This window comes from Nipponia nippon, unplaced genomic scaffold, assembly GCF_047370975.1.
Source record: "Nipponia nippon isolate SJK-2023a ecotype South Korea unplaced genomic scaffold, ASM4737097v1 scaffold_4, whole genome shotgun sequence".
In the NCBI taxonomy this organism is placed as follows: domain Eukaryota; kingdom Metazoa; phylum Chordata; class Aves; order Pelecaniformes; family Threskiornithidae; genus Nipponia; species Nipponia nippon.
In genome coordinates this window covers 24,905,585-24,928,501 of record NW_028262358.1, presented here as the reverse complement: position 1 = coordinate 24,928,501, position 22,917 = coordinate 24,905,585, and the positions used below count along the sequence as shown (strand labels likewise).

Sequence of the window (22,917 nt, the reverse complement as noted above, 5' to 3'; positions counted from 1 at the left end):
TATCAAGCGGTTGTTGCAGAAAATAATTTTTTATTTTAGGAATTTGATTGTTATTATCAATTTTATCTAGCTAGGCTTTTGAGTTCAGTTTTACATATAGCAGTTCACTATTTCACCAGAACAACCTGTAAGAGGATTGTGACTCTGCATGAGAAATACAGGGCAAAAAGTAATTAGCTCTTAAAAGCCAAAGGTCTTAATCCCGATGTATATGTCATCATGAATGAGCTATAGGTGGACTTTCAGTGAAGTGGTATGACTCCATACAGGACTCCATCTACCACACTTCTTTTTAGCAGTGTGTTGTAGTTATTTTAGTGGTGGGTTTTTTGTTGTTTTTTGTTGTTTTTTTTTTTTGCACGTGTTCTTTCTGTTTAGCACAAACTGTTGCTGTTTTTTTTGATGCGCATGTATCATACAATATCCAATGGAGTTTTAAGCGTTTTACAGCGTTTTTTTAATGTGTCCAGCATGTTTGGCGTCTTTTTTGCATGCGTCTACCACGTGCTTTGTGAGTGTTCCTGAGGTGTTTCTAAGGCGTTGCTAACTGTCCGGAATGGGTTTGATGCTTTTTGGTGTGCATCTACCATGTGCTTTTGAGCCTTTTTTCCAAGTATTTTAATTTTTTAGGTGTCCAACAAGTGTTTGGCATTTCGTTGCATGCATCTACCATGCAGTCTTGGTTTGGTTTGGTTTTGGGTGAGCTTTTTGGTTTCTAAAGTGCTTTTGGGTTACTAAGGCATTTCCATGGCATTTATGAGTTGTTCTAGTGTATTTTTTTTTTTTTTTTTTTTAAAGCATCCAGCCTGTGTTTTATGCTTTTTTTTCTGCTATGCACCTAGCATGGTGTTTGGTGGTTTTTAGCATGCATCTCCCATGTGCTCTTTTTTTTTTTTTTTTTTTTTTTTTGTCAAGATTTCTGATGTGGATGTTGGGGATTTTTTTGTTGTGTTTTTTGGTTCCTAAGGCATGGCTGCGGTGTTTTTCGAGTCCAGGATTTCTTTGGTGTTTTTTTGGCATGCATATACCACACAGTTTTCTGTGGGTGTTCAAGTGTCCAGCTTATTTGGCCTTTTTTTGTGTGCATCTGCCACTTGTTTTTTGAGTGTTTCCAAGGCATTGCTGACAGTCCAGGATGTGTTTTGTGCTTTTTCGTGTGCATCTACCATGTGCTCTCTTTTGGTGGGTTTTTCAGTTTCTAAGGCATTTTTGGGGTTATTAAGGCATTTCTATGGGTTTACAAGTTGTTTTAGTGTTGTTTGGGTTTGTTTTTGGTTTTTTTTTTTTTTAAGCATCCAGCCTGTGTGTTTGGTTTGTTTGGGTGTTTTTGGGGTCGGGTAGGGTTTTTTTGTATGTACCTTGTGTGGTTTTGAGCATCCAGCATGTTTGGTGTTTTTTTTGTCAAACATCTACCATGTGCTTTCTTTTTTGGCAAGGTTTCTGGTGTGAATTCTGTGCTTTTTTTGGCATGGTTTTTGGTTCCTAAGGTGGTGTTGCAGCATGGGGTTTTTTGTTTGTTTGTTTTTTTAGTGTCTAGCATTTCTTAGGTGTAGCTTTTTTTCCTGCATATACCACATGATTTTTGGTGGTATTTTAAGCATTTTTCAGCATTTTTTAACATGTCCAGCATGTTTTGGCATTTTTTTGGCATGCATCTACTGTGTGCTTTTTGAGTGTTTCTGAGGTGTTTCTAAGGTCTTGCTAACTGTGCAGAACAGATTTGGTGCTGCTTTTTAGTGTTTGTTTTTAAGTGTCCAACATGTTTGGCATTTCTTTGTATGCATCTACCACATGCAATTATTTGGGCATTTTAATGGGTTTTTAAGCATCTGACATGTTTGGCCTTTTTTGGCATGAATCTACCACATGCTCTTTTGTGATATTGTTTTTGGCAGGCTTTTTGGTTTCTAAGATGTTTGGGGGGGGGGGCTTTTCAGTTTGTGAGGGTTTTTTTGGGGGGTTACTAAGGCATTTCCATGGAGTTTAGAAGTTGTTTTCATGTTTTTTTTGTTTAAGTATCCAGCCCGCGTTTATGGGTTTTTGTATGCACCTTGCATGGTGGTTAGCATCTAGCACGTTTGGTGTTATTTGGCATGCGTCTACTGAGTGGTCTTTTTTTTTGGCAAGGTTTCTGGTGTGGATTTGGGGCATTTTTAGGTGTGGTTTTGTTTCCTGGGGTGTTGCTACAGCGTTCTTTCTGTCCAGGATTGCTTTGGTAGTTTTTTTTTTTTTTGTGTGTGTGCATATACTGCATGATTTTCAGTGGTTTTTAAGAGTTATTCAGTGTTTTTTTTGTGTGTCCAGTATATTTGGTGTTTTTTTGGCATACATCTACCACCTGCAATTATTGGGCATTTTAACAGGGTTTTAAGCTTCCAACATGTTTGGCATTTTTTTGGTGCGAGTCTACTATGTGCTTTTTTTTGATGTAGTTTTTGGCAGGCTTTTCAGTTTCTAAGGTGTTTTTGGGTGGGCTTTTCAGTGTCTTAAGGCATTTTGGGGTTATTAAGGCCTTTCCCTGGTGTTTACCAGTTGTTTTAGTGTGGTATTTGGTTTTGTTTCTTTTGTTTTTAAGCATCCAGCCTGTGTTTATGGTCTTTGTATACCCCTTGCCTGGTGTTTAGTGTCCAGCCTGTTTGGCATTTTTTTGAATGCATCTACCATGTGCTGCTCTTCTTGGCAAGGTTTCTGGTGTGGATTTTGCATGGGTTTCTTGGTGTGGGTTTTGGTTCCTAAAGCGTTGCCATGGCACATTTGGCATTGCTGTGATGATGTTTTGAGTGCCCAGCATGTTTGGTGTGTTTTGGCATGCATCTCCCATGCACTCTTTTTTTTGCCAAGGCTTTTGCACCTTTTTTAAATTTTTTGTCAGTTTCTGAGGCGTTGCTGCAGTGCTGTTTTCCATTGCCACAGTATTTCTAAGAAGTTTTGATGGGTTTTTAAACACAGCACACTTAAGGCATTTTTTTTGGTGTGAATCTATGACGTGCTTTTAAGTGTTTCTAGCATCCAGCATCGATTTGGCTTTTTTTTTTTTAATCCTGCTACCATGTGCTTTTTTGTATTTTTTCCATATTTCTTGCTGAACACTAAAAATGCTAAAACGTGTTTGGTGTTTTTTGGCATGCATGTAGTGCATGCTTTTGTGTGTATTTGCACATTTTCCATGCATTGTGCCTGTGTTCCATGTTCATTATCATGCATGTTTTTGCATGTTTTTTCCACATGTTGTGCACATTTTAGCATCCAGCCAATCTTTGTGTGTTGGCATGCATCTAGTGCCTGTTTTTGCAGGTTTTTTGTATGTAGCATTTTTAGCAGTTTTAGTGGTGTTGGGCATGCATCTATCTACTGCATATTTTTCCATGTTTTTCCCGTGTTGCACATTAGCATGTTTTAGCATCCAGTGTTCGTTTTGCATGTTTTGGCATACATCTGTTGCATGCTTGTGCATGGTTTTTTTTCCCTGCGTCACGGTTTTAGCATGTCTTAGTGTCCAGTATGCTTTTGGTGTTTTTTGGCATGCGTTGACTACATGCCACACATAGAAAAATGGGCAAAAAACAGTTTTAGCATTTTTGCATGCATTTAGCATAAGCTTTTTTTGCACTTGTGGGCCCTAGCATTTTTTTATGTGTGTTTTCTACATTTTTAGGGCTTTTTTTGTATTATCCTTTTTTGTTGTAGTATGCTTTTTGGCGTGAGATTTTTTGACATTTACTATTACTTTGGGGTAGTCAAGCCTGTCAGTTTGGAAAGTGCCAAAATTGAGGTTGTTTAGTCAGCCTTTTTTCCACCACTTTGTGACAGCACTATAATACTGCCCGGGGTTATGGTACTGTAGCAGTATTTGCTGGCTGCCCTCCTTTGCCTTGAGTGCTGGTGAAACTGTATAAAACTCCCCCGGGGGCAAAACCTCAGCCTGGAAAGCACAAATTTTCCTTATGGTGTTTCAGGACCAAATACTGCCACAGACTTGTAATTTTTGCTACCTAGTGGTACTGTGTTTATTCTTGATGACTACTGCATGTAGGCATGGCACTGAGAGGCCTTAAAGAATATGCTAACATAAACAGCTTTGAACAAGTTGAAGTTAGCTTATAACCCAAGCTCGAACTGCCCCTACAGCTTTGGGGGAGCCTTTGACTTAACCCCTTGTTGTGTGGACTGGCTAAGTGTAATACAAGGAAGCTGAACTCTGATGCAAATTTCAAGGTTCTCTGCACAGAGCTGGGTGAAATTCCTGGTTTAGTCTTTCACATCAGCTAAATTGTTTCCAACTTTTATGGCTTTTTGTTTTTGCTTATTTATGAAGTTGGAAGCGGGGTAAGTTTCGGTGCTATGTCAGAACTTGTGCACTAATGGTTAAATAGAGAATGTAGTATTAGTCTCATTCTGAGATGATTTTATATCTGATTTACAGAGTAGAGTGCTCACTGGACAAGTTATTTAAAAAGCTAATATTTGCAAAGCACGATTTAATTTCGGGTAGAAGATATGGTAGCTATTCACAGGGGAGAAAAGAGAGGGGTAAAAAGAAAAGAAAATCAGAGTAGAAGAGAGTATGGGCTTCTAATATCTTAAATAATTTCAAATTGCCAGAAATGTAAATTAGCTGTTTTTACACTAGCTCTGTAAGCAAGGGAAGAATTGAGTGGAATCCCCTTCTGAAAGGCATCCTTCTTCTATTGTATTTGCTGAACAAAAGTGGCTGCAATGTACATTGTAAAAGAAGGAAATCTACAGGAATATTCAATGTAGTTATTTACAAAAAGCACTTTGAAATTAAAAATAAACCAAACCAAAACCCACTACATTTGAATGCAGCTGAGCCACAGAAGAATACAGGAAAGAGGAGGTAATGTAAAAACAAATTTTAAACATAGCTGAAAGGAACAGAAATGTCTGACTCTTCAATTTAAGAATTATTTTTCTATTTAAAGCATAAAATTTTACTGTGTATTCTTCCATCTCGCTTCTACACATAATAGCTGCTGTTTGTTCTATTTTAATTTAAAGCATTTATTGTCAGATCAGTCCTAGTATTTTTCTGTACTAGAGGGAAGATGTAATTTTAGTAGATTTTGAGTTTTTGGCAAACTTGTTTTCAGTCTCATTCAGTTAATGGTGAGCTGCAAGGTCCATCTCTATTAAGATCTTTTGTTTTCAAGCTGCTTTAATGGAACATTTCTGCAGTGTTTCTTCCCTATGGTGATGTTCCACTTGTTGCAGCTTTTAAACTAGTTACTAATTAGTGTTTCCAGTAGTTGCTGGCAACTTGCTGATTTTTTTTTTTTTTGGATGTGAGTGCTTTAACGTATACATATTGTTTTGCGGAGAGTACATTTTGCAAAATGAGCATCGATGGTTCTGACAGTCGAACTTACTTGTAGTAGGAGTGTTAAACCTGAGCAGAATCTCAAGTTCAGCATTCAGAGTTCCAGGAGATGGTGTGGAGAACTGACATGTATTTAAAAACAAATGGGTCATGCTGTGCTTCCATATTTCATGCAACCAAAGACTTGCCACATCTGCAGAACTGAAATGCATTGCATGTTTTACACCATAGCTTTTGATAATTATAATGTGCAAGTGCATGTATTTTTATGCTGTTACAATAAAGCTGCTCACATCAAAGCATGAAACTTGTTATGGGTGGGAAAAAGAAATCATTTCACGTTTTCTGCACTTCACTTGAACCTTTTCCACCCATCTTATGGAGAAAACATAATGGCCTCAAGCATGGGAATCTAAAATGTGCTAACAGATCCAGCTGTTAAAGCTTCTCTGAATTGTTCTGCAGCAATTATGATACCTATTTCTGGGAAGTGATTACTCTCCTTCCATAGTATGCATCAACATAATTTCTTCAGTATTTTCAAACTATTTTTTTGTTGGACACCTTAAGTATTCCTATATGTTGGCTATACATGGCATTTTACCAAAATACTGGTAAATCTGTACTCAGCATTTCTTTATCTAACAACTGTAGAAATGTACTCTAGTGTAAAAAATACTCACCCTCCCGATTGAAAAGAAACCAAAAAAACCCAGATATTGGTAACTTGCTAGCAGTGAGTCAGAAAGCTGATTGACATTATAAAGCTCAGATAAGAATATTTTTTGGATTTGAGAACACCAAATGAAGTAGCATATTTAAGAATTAGATGTCAGGTACAGTTGGAAGTGTTGTGAGAAACTAACTGAAACATGAACACAAACCTTGCTAGGTGTTTTGTTGTTCAGATCTGCTCCAAGAAATGGATTGCGGATTCTCTTTACAGGAATTTACATTTGGCTTCCTTGTATGTAAGAAATGCTGAATGAATCATTGCTGGAGGAATAGCAGAACTGTGCTAATGCATTTGTTATATGCTAAGATTGTAGCTGACGCTTCCTGCAGCCCTGGAAAGACATGATCCCTGTAACGAAGTTTCCGTGTGTCTGAGATGTAAAGAATAGTGGAAATAACATTGATTTAGATGCAGGAAGACTTCCTGATAGACATTTTTGAAGAGTCAGCTGGGTATCTAAGCAGCTTTGAACATCTGATTGAGAAAGGTGATAATGAAAGTGTTGAGCAATATAAGATTGCTTGAAAGTATGAAAAAAGGGAGACGGGGAAGGAGTTAGGCAGGGTTGGCTGGGAATGAAACCGCCAGCAAGATGCCAAATAGTCTCTGAACAAACCAGTACTGAATTATGTTCTTCCTTCCCCCAAAGCCCTCTAGTTCTGTAAGTGATTGTCCTGATAGTGTATCATGATGCTGATGAGCTGGAAAATGTGACAGTGACTAACGTTTCAATGGCTCTGTTCAAACATGTATTTTAACTTTTTTTTTTTTTTTTAGCCCAGCTTCCTAAGAAAGTAAGGCTTATGTAATTGTGTTGTCAGAAAGTCAAGCCTCTTACTCATGTGGCTAATATCAGCTAAATTTGAGAGGGAAGGCGGTTGCAAATGTAATTGCATTTCTGCAGAGTCTGTGAAACGGCAGCTGAGTAAGAAGAGAGTGTGTGCTGTGGGGCTACCAAGGGCCAGGCAGGCTCAGCTCATACCTGTGAGGTTTGCAGCTGCCTGGACAACTGGTGAATGCATGCTGGTCAGCCTGGCAGCGCTGGTCCTGACGTGTCCTGTCTGGTGCCCAGTGGAAGTACTGAGAAGATGTGGAAGAGGAAAATTAGTTTTTATTGGATTTGATGAGAGAGTAGATTGGGGAGAGGGAGATCCCTGGGAAACCAGGAAAAATATCTTATAGAATTACTTGCTTGCAGGAGTTACCTGTTTCTGGCCTTGTTTGGTGTTTACTTTGCAACTGATTTTCTGGTTCGTTATAATAGCGTTCGTGTTATTTTCCAGATTGATTTAATTGGCCCATGCTGCTGTGCTTTACTGAGGGAAGTTGTTTTTTATGATGTCCTATTTCGTGTGGAATGAAACAAAAACCCTAATGCACCCACAGTGTTGCTCTGAAGACGTAGGAAGTTTGATGAAGAGTTTAATAGAGCCTGATTTCAGTGTTGCCACTCAACGTGGTAGCATTGCCTTTGCCGCCTTTCTGCTTGCTTGTTGCTCGCTCTTTTGTGCGGCTGCTAATGTTTGTACAGCTGAAAGGGCAGGGTGAACAAGTCACGGAACCGATCCAGCTGAAAATTAGCCCAACAATGTCTTTCCTTTCCTTTCATGGAAGAATAACCCCCAAAAGCTTTGTTTGTGATCTTGTGAGTATGTGTGTGTCTTTCTAGTTTTATTTTCTTTTTTCTGGTACCACATGGGCAGGAGCTATTTACCCGAAGAATTTCTGGAAAGAATCCTGCTTTGATACTTTCTTCTGGGATTATGTTTTTGCTTGCTCTGAGTATAAATGAATTTTGCTTCTGTAGTCAATGTTTCTTTTGTCCTCTTCAAAGGTTAATGCCACAGAGCTGTCACAGGTGGTTCTTATTTTTCTGGTCATGCTGTTATAGCAACACTGTTTCTTGAGCTTGTCTTCCCAGTCCTTTTTTTCCCTCTGTATAGCTGTTCCAGTATCTGTTCCATTCTCCTCCAATTATTACTGTTAACCTCTGCTCTTTTCCTTTTGTAAACTTGTAACTATTTCAACAACAAAGTGATGTTGATATGAAAAGCTAAAAGAAGTTGTGTGCAATTGTGAAGAATGTGAATTTAAGGTAGCAATCCAAGGGTTCTTTCTCCTGAGAAGCAAATCTCTCAGGTGAGCTGTGGGATTATTTTTTAAATAAGTTTTTTCTAATTGGAATGTCTTGGGTGCTGGGTAGGGAAAAGGGAAGGATCATATGTTCTGGTAAATGAGCTGCTTCCCAGCTCTGCTTACCTCTTGAATCCAGGAGGAGATGAGACCCTGTCTGCATGGAGCTACTTCAGAGGAAAGCTTCAGTGCCTGGTAGCAGGGCTTCACCATCTCCCCTATACTCTGTCTCCTCCATAAATGGCACCTTGGAATTGCTGATCTGTTTGGGGTCTTTTAGCAATACTTCGTTTACTATCCGCTCATATTGTGCGTTGTTCTTGAGACTATGCGAAGAATGCTCAGCTCCGTACAGGATTGGGGCCATAATCAAGGCTGACACTGACTGGCATATTGTCAAATTGTGCATGTATCATTTATTGTTAGATAACACTGGACATCCGTTAGTGTCTCTTGGCTAATCAAGAGTGTTGCCTCACATATTCTTACAATGAGAGGGCGAAGGATTCTTGTCGTAGCTGCCAGCTTTCATCATCTGAGTGGACTGCAGAAGACGGGACTCTAGGGACAATTGAGAATAGAAAGTTTGAAGATTTGCTATGTTCTCCTGAAGCATTGGAATGACTTTCATAGACTCAGGGCATTGTCTCCAGAAGGTTGCTTTTGTCTTTTTTTTTTTTTTTTTTTTTTCCTGGTGGTTATTATTGCAGAATAAATGTGTAGTTGTTTCTAAAGCTGTCAATTTGTGTGTCTGTTCCAGGGCGATTTGATGAAACTGTGATTGAAGAAAGAAGGCAATGTGCTGAAGATCTGTTGCAGTTTTCTGCTAATATCCCTGCTCTCTATAACAGCAAACAGCTTGAAGAGTTTTTTAAGGTTTGTTAGTATTTGCAGAAGTATTTGCTTCTTATTGATATGAATAAAGTATAGTGCTGATTCTGCTTTACATTATAAACTGCGGAGTGACAGTGAGCTGATCTGACATGCTTTGTGAAGTGACTGGGAGTTTTCATTCACTCTAGAAATGTGGCTTAAAAAAAACCCCATGCCACACCTCTACAAAGTGGAAAGTTTTACAGGAACTTCAGGTGAAGGGATTTGGAATTTTTTTTATTGAATGATGAGCAAAACCCATGATACTAAATCCAGGTATTCAGTGGGGAAGTAATAAAAATATTGTCACTGTTTCTATATTTTATGTAGGTGTTTACAGTTTCAAACCAAAGGAAGGAAGAATGTCTAGACTGTTTTCTTATGGCCTGTTATGGATTCAGGTCTGTGACAACAAATTTGGCATATAACTAGTCAAATGTGCTGCTTGTACAGTGTTGTGAAAACTAGTCTCCAAAACGTAGTTTAGGACAATACGTTGATCCGGACTTCCTCTTTATTATGTCTGAAGCAGTTTGTTTTCAATAGTTCCCTCAAACTGCTTTGTTTTCAGTAGTTTAGGTCAACATTCTGCAAACACATGAGCATAAATTTACATGTAAACATGACAGTAACTCCCTGGAATTAAGGAAATGCTCATCGGGCTGAGATGGGACTTAAATGTATTGATGTGTTAAGTATATTTAAATGATACGTATGCAAAAGCAAAATTACAGCGAAGCTTAAAAATCTTCACTTGTTTTCATGATGCAGTTATTGCAGAGCCCTTTAAAATACTTAAAATAATTTTCTTTAAGCTTTGGTGGCAACAATGAATGGGAGACTGAGTTAGAATATTTCACTTTTCAGTTTATTTGCATTTGTTTTTTTTTCAGTTCTTTGGAAATACTTTTGTGTTTTGGGGTATTTGTTCAGAGCTCTTTTCCTCTCCTTTGCTTAACAAAATTAGTTTTAGCCTTCCAGTGGACCTTTTCTGGCTTTGTAAGGCAATGAATAAAACTAGAAAGGCATTAATTTTTATAGGAGCAAGTATGTCTACAAGGGCAGTTATGCAAGTGTAATAATTTAGGCTCATTTGTTAGCAGATGGGTCATGTTTTCCTGTAAGAAGGCCTTAGATTTTGATCAGTCACCAGCTCAGCCAGTGTCCTTTAGCTCTGCTCACGTGTGGTTTTGTTCCTTTTCAGATTTTTGTACAAATAGCCATGGAGAGAGAGACTTGGACAATGAGGTCTTAGAAACAGCTGAAGGGAGTACTGTGTGTATTTATGTACTATAGACTCCACAAAAATGGGCTGGCTAGTGTGAAAATTCACTGGGCTAGTTCAGGATGGATTAGCAATGTCCATTTGTAACACTGCCTTGGAGATGATGCAGTTTCTATTAAAGTTGCATGGAAAGCGTGCACCTGAGATGCGAAGCAGAAATTAAAAAAAACCAAAACAAACAAAAAACCAAACCAAAACATTTAGATGGTTTCTAGTGCAATTCATTTTTCCTGTTGTTACTTCATTTACCTTTGATTTCTTCCAGGCTTGGGAGAGAATAATGGCCTCTTTATATTCTGGTCTGGCCTTATCTTCCCTGTTTGTCCAGTCTTGACTATGACTGAAGTCAAGATGGTGGGTCATGGGTGGGACATTAGTCTGATGGACAAACACTCCTGCATGAGGGAGCTGCTGAGCTAGGGAGTACCCCTGCAGGGCACAGACTGTGTGTACCACAAGAGAGCTGGAGAATCGCTGTTCTCTCCCTGTTAAACTCTGGGGTTTGTAGGCAGACCTGCTGCAGCCTGTATGGTTCAGGACTCTGAAGCTGCAGTAGGCTAACTGTTTAGGTACCTAGACAGCCTGTGGCAACCGAACGTGGCCTAACCAAAAGTCCTTGTTTAATTTTGCAGGCTTGTATAGTTTAATTAAATGCATTAACTCTAAAGTAATGGAGCATTCACTGGTTAGGAAATTTAATTTTGACTATCACTTCTATATAATGAGACTTTTCATAGAGCACAGCAGCTAAATAATTCCTTTCCCTCTTTCTTTTCAGGGTGGAGAGGTGCATGATGGGTCTGAACTGATTGGTCCTGTTGAGCCTCTGTCTGACCCTCTGACAGACAACCTGTCTGACTGCAGCTCTGAAGGTTTGCTTTCTTTTCTCACGTAACCTTATAGCATGATCTGTTTTAAAGCAGCACATAAATGACGAGTGCCATATTTGTAGGAGTGTTGGCATCCAGTTTCTGTTTGCTTGGTATGACAGAAATGGCGGAGCTGGGATTAACAGAAGAGAAGTTAGGCTCAGTGATCTCTCAGCTCTCTCTGCACTGCTGGAAGTTTGCTTCTAACAGGAAATTTTCTGGGAGTTTGTCTAGTGCGTTCAAGAAGTCCTAGTGCTCTATCGCTCAAAAAGAACTGCTTTTGGTGCTCACTGGACTGTCCCCTCTGGTTTAAATGTGCGTAACCCTGCCTGCTTCCAAAAGATTGGGCAGTGTGTTAGTGTTCGCAACTTACTATGACCCAAGTCTCTAGCTGCAAAAATTTGCCAAGAACTTTAAAACCATTTTGTGATTGATCAATAAATACAAAGATGACTGCTTGAATTTGCCTAGAGCATGAAAAATATGTCTAAGATTTGAAATTATGTCTAAGATTTGATTTTAAGATTTATTTCAGAGGGTTCTCATTCAGCTGTTCGTGCCCTGGGTGTCATCATTCTTTTAGTGCTTAGCAAAATCCAGAAGAGAGTCGATACCGTATTTTAGAAGTTTAAATATGTCTTCTGGATTGAGCATATGGGAGTGGGGAATGTTAAAGCTTACTGCAGGGCTCGGGGAGATAAGTGAGTTGTTTAAGTCTCTTACACAAACTGTCAGCATTTTTTTCTTTTCCTGAAAAGAACTCCCTATTCTTGAAAGTCTGAGGTGTTGTGTGTTAGAGCCAGTGTGGGCTATGCTTAGTTGAAAATTGGAAATCCCTCCCTTAGCTTGCTAATATTTTCTGGTTGTGCTTGCCAGTGGAGGGTGTGTCCCTTTTCCTAAGACTGCATTTCTTTAGCATGCTGTAGAGATGCACGTGCTGGCTTGGATACCAGATACAGGGTAATTTGTGGCACTTCACTTGCACTAAATAGTATAGCTGTAAGGTAGGGTCAGTCAGCCCAAATAAATACTGTGCTACGGCTTCTTGCCTGCTTCTGGAGGCTGGGCTAGTTTAAGCATCTCTGCTTCTAAGCATCTGCCAAGTACCATGCAATCGTTTAGATACTTATGTATTTCTGAGTTATGTTTGGGTCCTTGTGACTTCTAAGAAATTATTTTCCAACCCTTAAGATTTTCCTTTGGAACTGTTTTACACTGATGTATAAATATGCAATATTATACAAACACTTGTAAAGCTTATTTGGGAGGGTTTTTTTTTTTCCTTAACGACTTAATTTCCTCTGCTCTCTCTCTGGTGTAGAACTTTGTTAAAACTCTGCTTGAATAACAAGAACTGCTTGTGTTTTCTAATAGTGGTTCATTTGTTTATTTTTTGCTTGAGGTTGTGTGACTTCCCACTAGGATCTCTCAATGACAATAACTAAGCACTCAGTTGTATTATACATTCTACATGTGCAGTGAGTTTTGCAATTTATTTTGTAGTACACTCTGTGATGTTAATGAACTAATGCAGCCGCGATACTTTGTTCTGTGAAGGGAGGGTATAGAGCTGTTTAATTACAGAGGGTAGTTATCATAAGTAGGGGTAACTGGTTTTAAAGGGGCACCGTTTCTGTGAAATTTAACATTCCAGATTTTGACAAGGCACCCAATTTACAATGGGCCTTATAAAAGAAAAAGTGCTTCTAAAAATGTGTAACGTGAACATTTCTATTCTTTATTCACAAGGGCCTCATTTTTAGAAGAAGAAAAACACTTCCTTTATGTGAGATAAAATACTGAAAAGAAAAAAAAAAAGTGCTGCAAAGTAGAAAAATTCTTTGATGCCCTTCCTCTGAATTGGCTGGAGTGCTTTTAGGGGATACTTTCAACAACTATGAGCACAAGATTTCCAGATGCTAAATGTGACTTTTGTGGAGTTATCTTTTTCTAAAAACCTATGTGTCTTCCAGCTCATATTTTCTTATTTTCTAAACCAAATTTTGGGCAGGGGAGGGTGTAGGGACAGAAGGAAACATCTGTCTTTAAGGCCTCTAGATGGCAGTGGCAATACTCGGCTCCGAGTCCTCTCCCCTGCCTCTCTTCAGGGCATCCTGCCTGCAACTAATTTTTCCCAGTCTGATTATCGTAGTTAACTGTGACTTGTTCACTGTGTTAGTTTTTGTGAACATTCAAGAGCGTCCGCGTGGGCACTGCTCCTCTCAAGCTGTTGTACTGAGAGTATCAAACCCATTCCTTAACAGGTGCTGGTGTTTGCTTATAAGGGCGGGTTGTGTTTTCTCACTTTTATCTGTTCTTCTCAGACGAAGTTCACTCTGCAGAAGGTGTGCATGTTATGGTAGAAGATGCAAATTGATGGTAGTAGAAATGTTTTTGTACCAAAATAAGTGATAAGTATCTTGCTTGTAAAAGCAGTTTGGCAGTTCATGCTTTCACAGGAGTCTGCTTTTCAAGAGGCCAGGTTACCCAGACTTTCAACCAATTTTTGGAAACTGCGTTTCATCCTCATATACCTGGTGAAATTGCACAAGGCAGAGACAAGTATAGGAATTTATGTTCAATTTCGGCCTCATTATACTCATCTAATATTCCTTACTCTGTCTTCCTCTCTGGGTACATGGGATACTGTTCATACATCCAACTTCCTCTCCAAAAGTCTTTCTATACCAATTGCCAAATTCTTTAGAGAAATTCACTGGGAAGCTAATCTTTTTTTTTTTTTTTTTCCCATTCTTTTTTTCCCCCTTCTTCTGTTTTACCATGTTCACATTATCTTCGCAGAAATAAGCATAAGCAGTTCAGACTCTTCCTACTCCTCGGGCTGATTGTAAGCCCCATGACTGTGGTTGTGTGGGGCCAGAGCTGGGCTCTAAACCTGCCCTTAAGCCAAGTTTATTAGCTCAGGGTCTGCGACGTGCTAGCTGTGTTCATATGGCTTTTGGTCAAGTTGCCTGCAAGAGAAGAGCAAACGTGGTTTTGTTTGGACTGTAGGGAAGGGAACTTAGGCCTGTCTGAAATCTGCTACGTGGATGTGCTCTAATTCATCTAGCGTGGGTGGCCAGCACACCCTTCCCACAAACCCCCAGCTTTTCCATTCGTTGTCTGCACCCTTGGTCCATCAGTCAGCTCTGCTTCCACCTATACGTTCCCTAGCTAGCAATTTCTCTTCGCTGAACAAAATAACTCGACTCCTCTAAGTGTTGTTTCATAAATTCTGTCCTCTGCACCCAAATTTGACATTGCTGACCCTATATTGGGCAGGTGAATGGCCCTTTATTAATACACTAATTAATGAATCCTCTGTCTTCCTCCAATTGTTATGTTGTGAGGTTGCCTTCTTTCTTGCAGGACTTGGGGCTACACAGGCAGTTTTCTTCTCTTCATGGACACTTTGCCCTATGCCCCTCCCCTGAAAAGATCAGGAACTGCTAGCTTTTAGAAAAGCAGCATTTCTACAGCGCCTTCTTACTCCTCTTCCATAAATTGTAAACTTCCTCTAACTCTACAGTTGCAAAATCGAAAAAAAAGTTTGAGTTAGTTGCCTTTTGAGTCAGCTCCTTGCTGCTGCCACATGCTTTTTGCAGGTAAATCGGAACACTTTACCTGATAATGTGGATAAACTCTTCACTCTGTTGATAATACAAAAGAAAACAGACACCAGGTTTTACCTCAGAATTTACTTTCTCTGTATGTTCAAACAGCTAAATGTCTTGACCTTGTTGCCTGTTTTATTGCCTCAGTGGGTACATGTGCCAAAGTGATGAAACAAACTGCTACTTGATATCCAGGTGGCACTGCCAAATTTGTGGCTCACTCCATATGTCTCATGCAGAGTACTATTCTGGCGTGACATTTTTGAGACTGAAAGCTGGCTTTTTTTTTTTTTTTTTTGCCTTGGTGTGTAGGTCCCAGCTTTGAAGGCTCTCCTGTTTTAAGTCTCCTTAGCTGTAAATCACTAGAGCAGTGAGAGATAGGGATTAAAATGCTGCTGCTATTGAAATTAGGTGAGTTGGAGTGCTGAGGTTTGAATTAGCCCCCCCCAAGCAAGCACCTGTGTTTTGTTTTTTAACCTCAGAGGCAATGAGAAATGGCAAATCTAATACCACTGTCACAATTTTAATGGTGTATTACCAAATGGATGTCTCTGATAGCCAGTCAAAGAGCACTTTCGTATTATGTACTTTTACCTGTAGTAGGGTTACGCCCTTTCGTTTTGATGGCAAGTGAACATCTGTTGTACAAAAGGATGTCAGATACATTTTTGTCATTCTTGTCCTTTTCAGTTCGAAAGGATTTAAGTGGGCTTGATGATGTGACACTTACGAGCCAATCGGAATGCGGAGGTGAGATCTAGAGGTTGTTTCCATTACATTTGTGGAATCTAAATTATTAGAAAGTCACAATTATGAGTGAAGACTTTTCATGGATGATAATCCTTACAGAATGAAATGGTGTACGTGTAAAATACCTTTGTTGCCATTTATTTCCAAATAACCCTGCTAAGTTGCTGTGGTTTAGTTGCTGAAGGTCAGCTTGCAGTAAGTATATGTGCTTTTAGCTTATGGCAAATGTAAAATGAAATGTGTTAGCTCAAATTTCAGTGAGGGAGTTGTAAGCTAATTCATTTTACCATGTGTTAGCAATGAAAGAAGAGCATACATGGTAGATGTGAGTTAGAGTGCTGCTTGATGTGTAAGTTGACAGTAACTCTGTGTTAATTCAAACTCCTAATTTACTGGTTTTGGGATGCTTCATCTTACTGATTTAAAACAGTACATTGGGATTTCTTGCAACAGGAATCTGACTCCTGCTGATTGACTTTTCTAATAGTACTCACACAGAGTAATTTTCCTGGAGCCCAACGGTGTGCAGGCTTTGAAAGTTTAAGTTGGGGGTTAGATGTTGGTGTCTTCATTCCCAGTATTAAAATGAAGACCAGTTGCTCTGTGGAGTTTGTAGCAAACTTTAAAAACCATGTTCCTATAGGTAATAATTTTTAAGACAGCTTGACATGCAGGGAATTTCTGTGCACAAAGTCTCAGGAAGCTGTGTAAGTGAGAAGATGGCTAAAATCTTTGGATGGGATAAAGAATTTTGGAGGTTCCTAAGGTATATGAGAAATCTAGAGTAATGGATGTCTTTCTGACTGTGCTTTCAGGCTTCTCCAGTGACAGCGACCTGATCTCTCTGACAGTTGATGTAGACTCTCTTGCCGAGTTAGATGATGGAATGGCATCCAACCAAAGTTCTCCCAGTAGAGCTGTTGGCCTTTGCCTTGTTTCTGAACCACCAGTACAAAGCACTCTGGCACCTGAGCAGGAGTGGAGCAAACTTGAAGGAGAGAGGGAAAGCCATGGTCTGTTTACTGGAAGCTTAAAACCCAAGCCTGGCAAACAAGATTACTTGGAGAAAGCAGGCGAGTTGATAAAACTGGCCTTGAAGAAGGAGGAGGAGGAAGATTATGAAACTGCCTTCAGCTTTTATAGAAAGGGGGTTGATCTGCTTCTGGAAGGTGTTCAAGGTATGGATCTTCCCGCCATTTTTGCCTTACCTTTGGTTATGGGTATTTGTTTTATGGCATTTCCTTAGTTAACATCAGCTTACAGTGTTGCAAACAGGTGATATAAAATGCAGAATGATGTGTGCCTGGCTTTCATGTGCTTGATAGCTGCTGTGCATATGAGAGAGAGAGAGGAATCTTTCTCTCTAAGACTGAATGGTAATTTAGGGTCTCATCTTCCAAGTGTCAAATATCTCCTCTTTTAAAATTGCGGCACAACCTCTGACTTGCAGGTAGGTAGCGAAGTGCTCCACTTTTGTCTCTTTTCTTTTTTTTACCTAGCCATTAATTAATGTGTGGCACTTGCAGCACTGTTGAAACTTTATTTAATTTACATGGTTAAGTGAGGATTAATTATCCCCATTTTACGCCTGGGGAGAGGCTAACTTCAGGTTAACTTCCCAGTCACAACAGGATTAGAACTATTCTTGGCTCACAGCCTCTTGCTTCTTCCACTAAACTGTTTTCCTTTTCTAGCTAAAGGATGCATACAAACTTACATGCCTGCACTGCTGGAGGAGAACAGGATTATTTTTTTTTCAAAAGGCTTTGATGTGTCAATATATGCTGCAAAAGCTGTTGTTAACTGGCCAGATGCAACTACATGGGAATTTCTGTGGAGTCTCCTTGCACCTTGTCAGTCAGGGAACAATTTTTTCCCTTTCCATCTCTAGTTCTTGAGAATCTAGAGCGATAACCTCATATATTTGCATTTTGTCCAACAATGGCTTAAAACTATAAAGCACAGGAAAAGATTTGTTCTTTCCTGGAGTGCATTCAGGGTCTGTGTATTGTGCTTCTGTCCCACACAGGTCAAATGAGTAAGATTAGAATTGTGGCTTTGACGGTGTACAGCACAGATGCATTATGCTGCTCTTTAATGTTAAGTTATGCTCCTTAAGTTCAGTTATGCTGAACTTAAATGCTAATGTACGAAAGCACATACAAGCAGAAGCCTTTGCTGCATCTCAGTAGGATGCACAGCAGTGGTCCAGACCCTCTGAACAGTTCTAGGAGTGAAATTTACCTGCTGAGCTGCTTTAACGGGGCCTGGCAAAAAATAATGGATAGGTTACTGATAAAAACCAGGGGTGTGGGCCAAGATATGTATATAGCCTTTGCTTAAGGTGTCTTTTTACTTCCTGGCAAAAGTAAATCTACCTCTTTCAAGTCCCAGTGATGTCAGTAGGGTTACTGCTTTGCTGCTTGTTGCGGCTTTTCAATAGCATCCTTTCTTGCCTTGCCCGTGTTATCAAAATGCTTTTCATTCTTGATATTGAATGTGCTGGCAATCCTTCTGTTGGAGAGCCCAGCTATCCTTTCTTTACTAATACACTTCCTCATAGACTTGCATGCCATTCAGTTATGGTCTTCTGAAGAATACCCTGTTTCGTCATAGCCACTTCTGTCGTCTTGCCATGATGCAAGACTGCCATGATGCAGTTTCAAACTGACAGTTTGAGGTTCGGCTTCAAAAAGCTTTCTTTATTCAACAGTTGCAAACTGTTAGGGCATGAACGCAAGTCAGGCTATCGCACATCAGTTGGGCTGTGGTAACTATGCATGCATACTTGACTTGTGGCAGTGATTAAACATATTGGCTTTGAATCTGTGGTAAAACTTACGGTAATATGTTTACCTTGAAGTTTTGAAAGGCCATTCTTGCACGTGTTGTAGGTGACTTGCTCAACTGATGTGTAATAACTTGTTAAACTAGAGTAGGTTGAGCTTTTTACTTACATTTGCTAACATTTCCTCTAAGGACTTTTGCTTCTTTCCTGTTGACTAGCTGCTCATCCAGCTACCTCAGATGACTGCTAATCCTTTTTTCTCGCCCACTGGTATCCATGCTTTTCAGGCTAGGAAGAAATTCAAGGAGTCTTAGAAAAGTGTGATATTCTGCCCTGTTTTCCTGATGCCACTCAGATAGTACAGTGGGGGTTATTAATAAATTTATAGTGGTGGTACCTCTGCATGTGTGTGGGTAGAGGTGTTCCTGATGGATGAAGAGGTGTATAGCCAGCACCTGCAACTTTTTCTGTGCAGTCCCTGGCATTGCATATGTACAGCACGGGGAAGGGAATAACAGGAGTGAGTTGCTTTTTAACTGGCATCTTATCCCTTGGGAACATAAACGTACACAGACTGGTTCTTAGCAGTCAGCTCTTCTTTCTCTGTGTTACCCTGCATGGTTGTGGAGGTGGAAAGGAAATGAATGTTTGTCCTCTGTGGGGCACTTACACTAGATTTGGCTAAATCCAGCTCATCTTGTCCTTTCTCTTTGGAGCTTCTGCAAGCTGGCAAGGAGGCATTGATGTCCTTCTCTGTAATGACAGGCCTGATTCAAACGCCTTCCTAAAAATACATGCCTCCTCAGGATCTATGAGGACATTAAAAAAACAAACAAACAAACAAAAAAAACCCAAACAACCCAAACCCAACAAAAAACCCACAAATAACTATCTGTATCATGCTTTTTAATCTAGCTACTTTGAGGGTGATATGTTCAGTGCTGATATGTGAATATTTACTCTGTTGCAATAAAAAAACCCCAACCTTAACTTAATCACTTCAGCTATTTAAACACCTCTGGTTATGTATTTCACATGGACAATAACATGCTCCTTTCAAAGATAAGGATGGTGCAATTATTACAAAACGCCTATGATCTTCTGCCATTGATTATTTTTAGACTGTTTTGTATAAGTTATCCTTTGTAATATCTGAAAGTGAAACACAGCGTTCATATATGCTTACACACCCATACAAAGTGACATTGCCTTTCAGTGTACAGCCATTGCAGAATGTGTGGCATCTCTTCAGAATGGACCGGAAGTGGCTTTTGCATGTTAAATGGTAATATATATTTTTGCCACGTGGTGGCACCAAGGAAATAGAAATTGACACCGAAGAATTGCAATCAGGAAATTAAGCCAGTGTACCAGGGGGAAAAAAGAAACATCATCCATCCTCTGTGTTTGAAACTTCTCTCAGAATTACCTCGGAAATGCAGTACCTCTATAAGTTGGTTAGATGTATCTGAAAGATAAGGGTGTGTCTGTTGCCAGCCGCTCCTTTAGGCTTGGTACAAGAAGATCTACTTACTTTTTAAGGCTGCCTTGTCAAAGTCGTGTATGAGTAAGTTTATTACTGCAAGTTTATAGACTTGTGTTGTTTAGTTTGAAGTAGCTGGCCTCTATAAAGGCAGTTGGAGCACACTTGAATCTGTTACTTTCCTGACAACTTTCTAGCTTTCTGAGCTGATGGCAGTAATGCTAGATGAGGCAGGTGTTGCATATACTTACACCAAAGAAATGTACCTCTTGACTTCATTTTCAGCTGTGTGTGCATGCTCTCACAAGCATAGAGGTGGTAATTATACTGTGCAAGGTGCATGTGTATTTTCCTCTGCTAGTCTCTTGCAGAGTTTTAGTACTAAATCTTTGAATGTCCTATTCACAGTCCTGCCAAAAGGCCTGATCTGCATGTCGCTTGGGGAATGAACGCCGTCTGTGCTCCGAGAGACTGGTGTATACCTTGGACTCCGGGCATCTGCTCTTTATACATCTTGGGCCTAGTTCTGCTCTGTACATGCGTTTAATATTAAACATGTTTGTCAGCGGGAAGGAGGAGAAAGCACTTTCTTGGACTGGCAGCAGAGCCCTTGGACTATCCATTAGGCTGCCTGTACCTTTTGTACCTCCCTGCTTCATTTGTACCAGAGCTTCCTCGCGTGCAGTGAGAGGGAATGGCTGCCATCATTTCCTTTTTCCTCTGAATACGTATTGATTCTGCTGCCCCTCTTGCGTTTTCTGGATATTGTTGCGTACAGGATTTTGGAGCTTTTGGAAAGCAGGCCTGTAAGGGTTGTATAAGATGGTTAAACAATTCTGCAGAAGCTGAAACCTTTTGGAGCTCAAATCTTCTGCCTTTTTAAGCATACCAGAAGATAAGTATATTAATTGATACAAACTTTGGCTCACATTTATAGCTGTTCCTTTGTTTTGTTAGCATGTCAGAGCACTTTGAGGTCAATGCATTGCTTCAGGCCTAGTGATGGAAAAAATGCACTAATCGATAGCAAGCCACCAACTTCTAGGCTGGAAGTTAACTGTGTTTTATGCGAAGCAGTGCTTTCCCTGACTTTGGTGTAGGACATAGTTTATGTTAGGAAAAAATAGATCAGGAGGCTAAAATTATGGAAGGAATTTTTTTTGTAATAAAGGAGGGAGTCCTGTCTGTATAAACTGCTCCTCTTTTTACAACTCCAACTGTTCTCACGTTATATCCATTATGGATCTGGGCAGTCTGAGCTCTGTGATAAACACAGAGTTACCACTACTCTTATTGCTGGGTTTCAGTAACTTCAGGCACATGATGAAGCAAGAACGCTTCACAATATGGTCAGTCGAATTTGTGTAGAAAAGTACAAGATCTGTTCCATGTGGTTTAGAAAGCCAATGTGTTATACAAGGCTCCATGTTACACATTAACACCTGAAGGGAGATGATCCATTTACTCTGTCAGAGATTTGGGGGTGTTTGTTTTCACATGTGTAGCAGCTGTGGCTGGGCACAATGAGTATTTGTTTGGTTTAGGGGGCTGGTTCAGCTAGGCAGCATGGACCTTGTTGCCTGAAGTGTGTGGTGCCTCATAAGCCAGCTTAGCAGCCACAAGCTGTTTTCTAGGTATCTGTATTTTGCATTAGGTATCTACAACTTCTAGATAAGCTGCTGATGTCTTTGAAAGTGGGCTGCAAATGTCAGTTTTGCACTGCTTTGTGCTGTTTTAATGTTTATCCAGTAAACAGAGCTGGAACAAAAATTACACAAATTACTGGAACCTTGCTAAAATGACTTTGACTTTTAACCCAGAAATGCATATACAATGAAATGCTGGGAATACTTTGGACAACTAGATGATATTTTTGGATATACTGAAAACAAACCAACTTGTGTCTAATTACTGGGATTATGATGGGCTATGATTTGAACTTGTGATGGCGCCAGGGATGCAAACAGGAGCATGCTTGACAGAATGCCAAGAAGACAGTGCTTTATGAAAAGGGAAAGAGGAGCCATGGCTGTTCCATGAGAGCGTTTCTGGCTTCCAGAGTGAAAAGCACCTTTGCTTGTTTGTTGAATGGCACTTACGAAGACAACTTCTGTTAAAACACAGTAGCTATTTTAAATTCCTTTCCCTTGTTAAGTCCTCTGACTAGTGTTTCTCATTGAGAGTAACAATCTCTTAGGCAGTTTCTGAGCTACCCAGCAGCTGTGCCTGATTGGAGCAACGTCTTTGAGGAAACAACAGACCTGTTTTCTGAGAACATGCATCGGGGTGTGAGCTGATATCTGCAGGGAAACCTTAGAGTTGTGCTTGGCCCCATAGGGAAGGATTAATGACAGGGTGACTGACGGAACTGTAATTCTCCCCCACCTGATCTCAGACCTCTGTGCTCCTATGGTGTATCATCACTCACCTTATTCGCTGTTGTAGCTTTACACTTCCACTGAGGCTGGAACCAGTCAAGACAAAATCTTCCTGCCCCGGTTCCTTCCAAAGGAGCTGAAAACTGTCTGTTTCCTGCTGTTGGACCGTGAGGATGCTGTAAGGACTGTTTGGGTTGGGCTTTCTAAGCAACCATACAAAGTGCTCCCTCTCTCGTAGTGCTTCATACGACCTTGAAATCACAGCTGCTGTTTCAGAAAGTTAGATGTTTGTGAGAGGACTTGTCTATTGACAAGCAGCTAGATTAAGAAGGGATGTTGGAAATACTGTAGTTTGCTTAAAAAAAAGTCATCTAATCCACTGTGCTGCCAGTGATGCTGAAACCCATGGTAATACGGGCTACAAACTGTTTGTAATGGAAATGCGTTGGCTTCCAAGCCCATTGCAGACCATACAGAGCTTTGATGCAGATCAGTGCTGTAGGATTCATCACTGTGCAGTAGATGCTGGATGGATCACCCTGAGGGATGTCATTCCATATGCAAAAGTACTGGGTTTAGACACTTCATTGTGGCAAGGCAGTAAAATACAGCATCTGCCAGTAAAGTATGGTGAAGTTGGTTAATATATAGCCATATATATAAATATTGG

The 22,917-nt window shown here is 40.0% G+C and overlaps 1 protein-coding gene across 21 annotated transcripts in view; it reads left to right on the top strand.

Moving 5' to 3' along the window:
- The window catches only part of RPS6KC1 (ribosomal protein S6 kinase C1), a 99,833-nt gene that overhangs the window by 9,949 nt on the left and 66,967 nt on the right, over positions 1 to 22,917 (top strand). For all 21 annotated transcript variants that reach the window (XR_015708139.1, XR_015708141.1, XR_015708140.1 and 18 more), the window contains 4 exons: positions 8,968 to 9,083; positions 11,144 to 11,237; positions 15,539 to 15,598; positions 16,414 to 16,776. Coding sequence is in view for 7 of the 21 variants with exons in the window: in XM_087774350.1 (XP_087630476.1) it covers positions 8,968 to 9,083; positions 11,144 to 11,237; positions 15,539 to 15,598; positions 16,414 to 16,776 (633 nt within the window). In the remaining 14 variants the exon portion in view is untranslated. The remainder of the gene's footprint in view (positions 1 to 8,967; positions 9,084 to 11,143; positions 11,238 to 15,538; positions 15,599 to 16,413; positions 16,777 to 22,917) is intronic.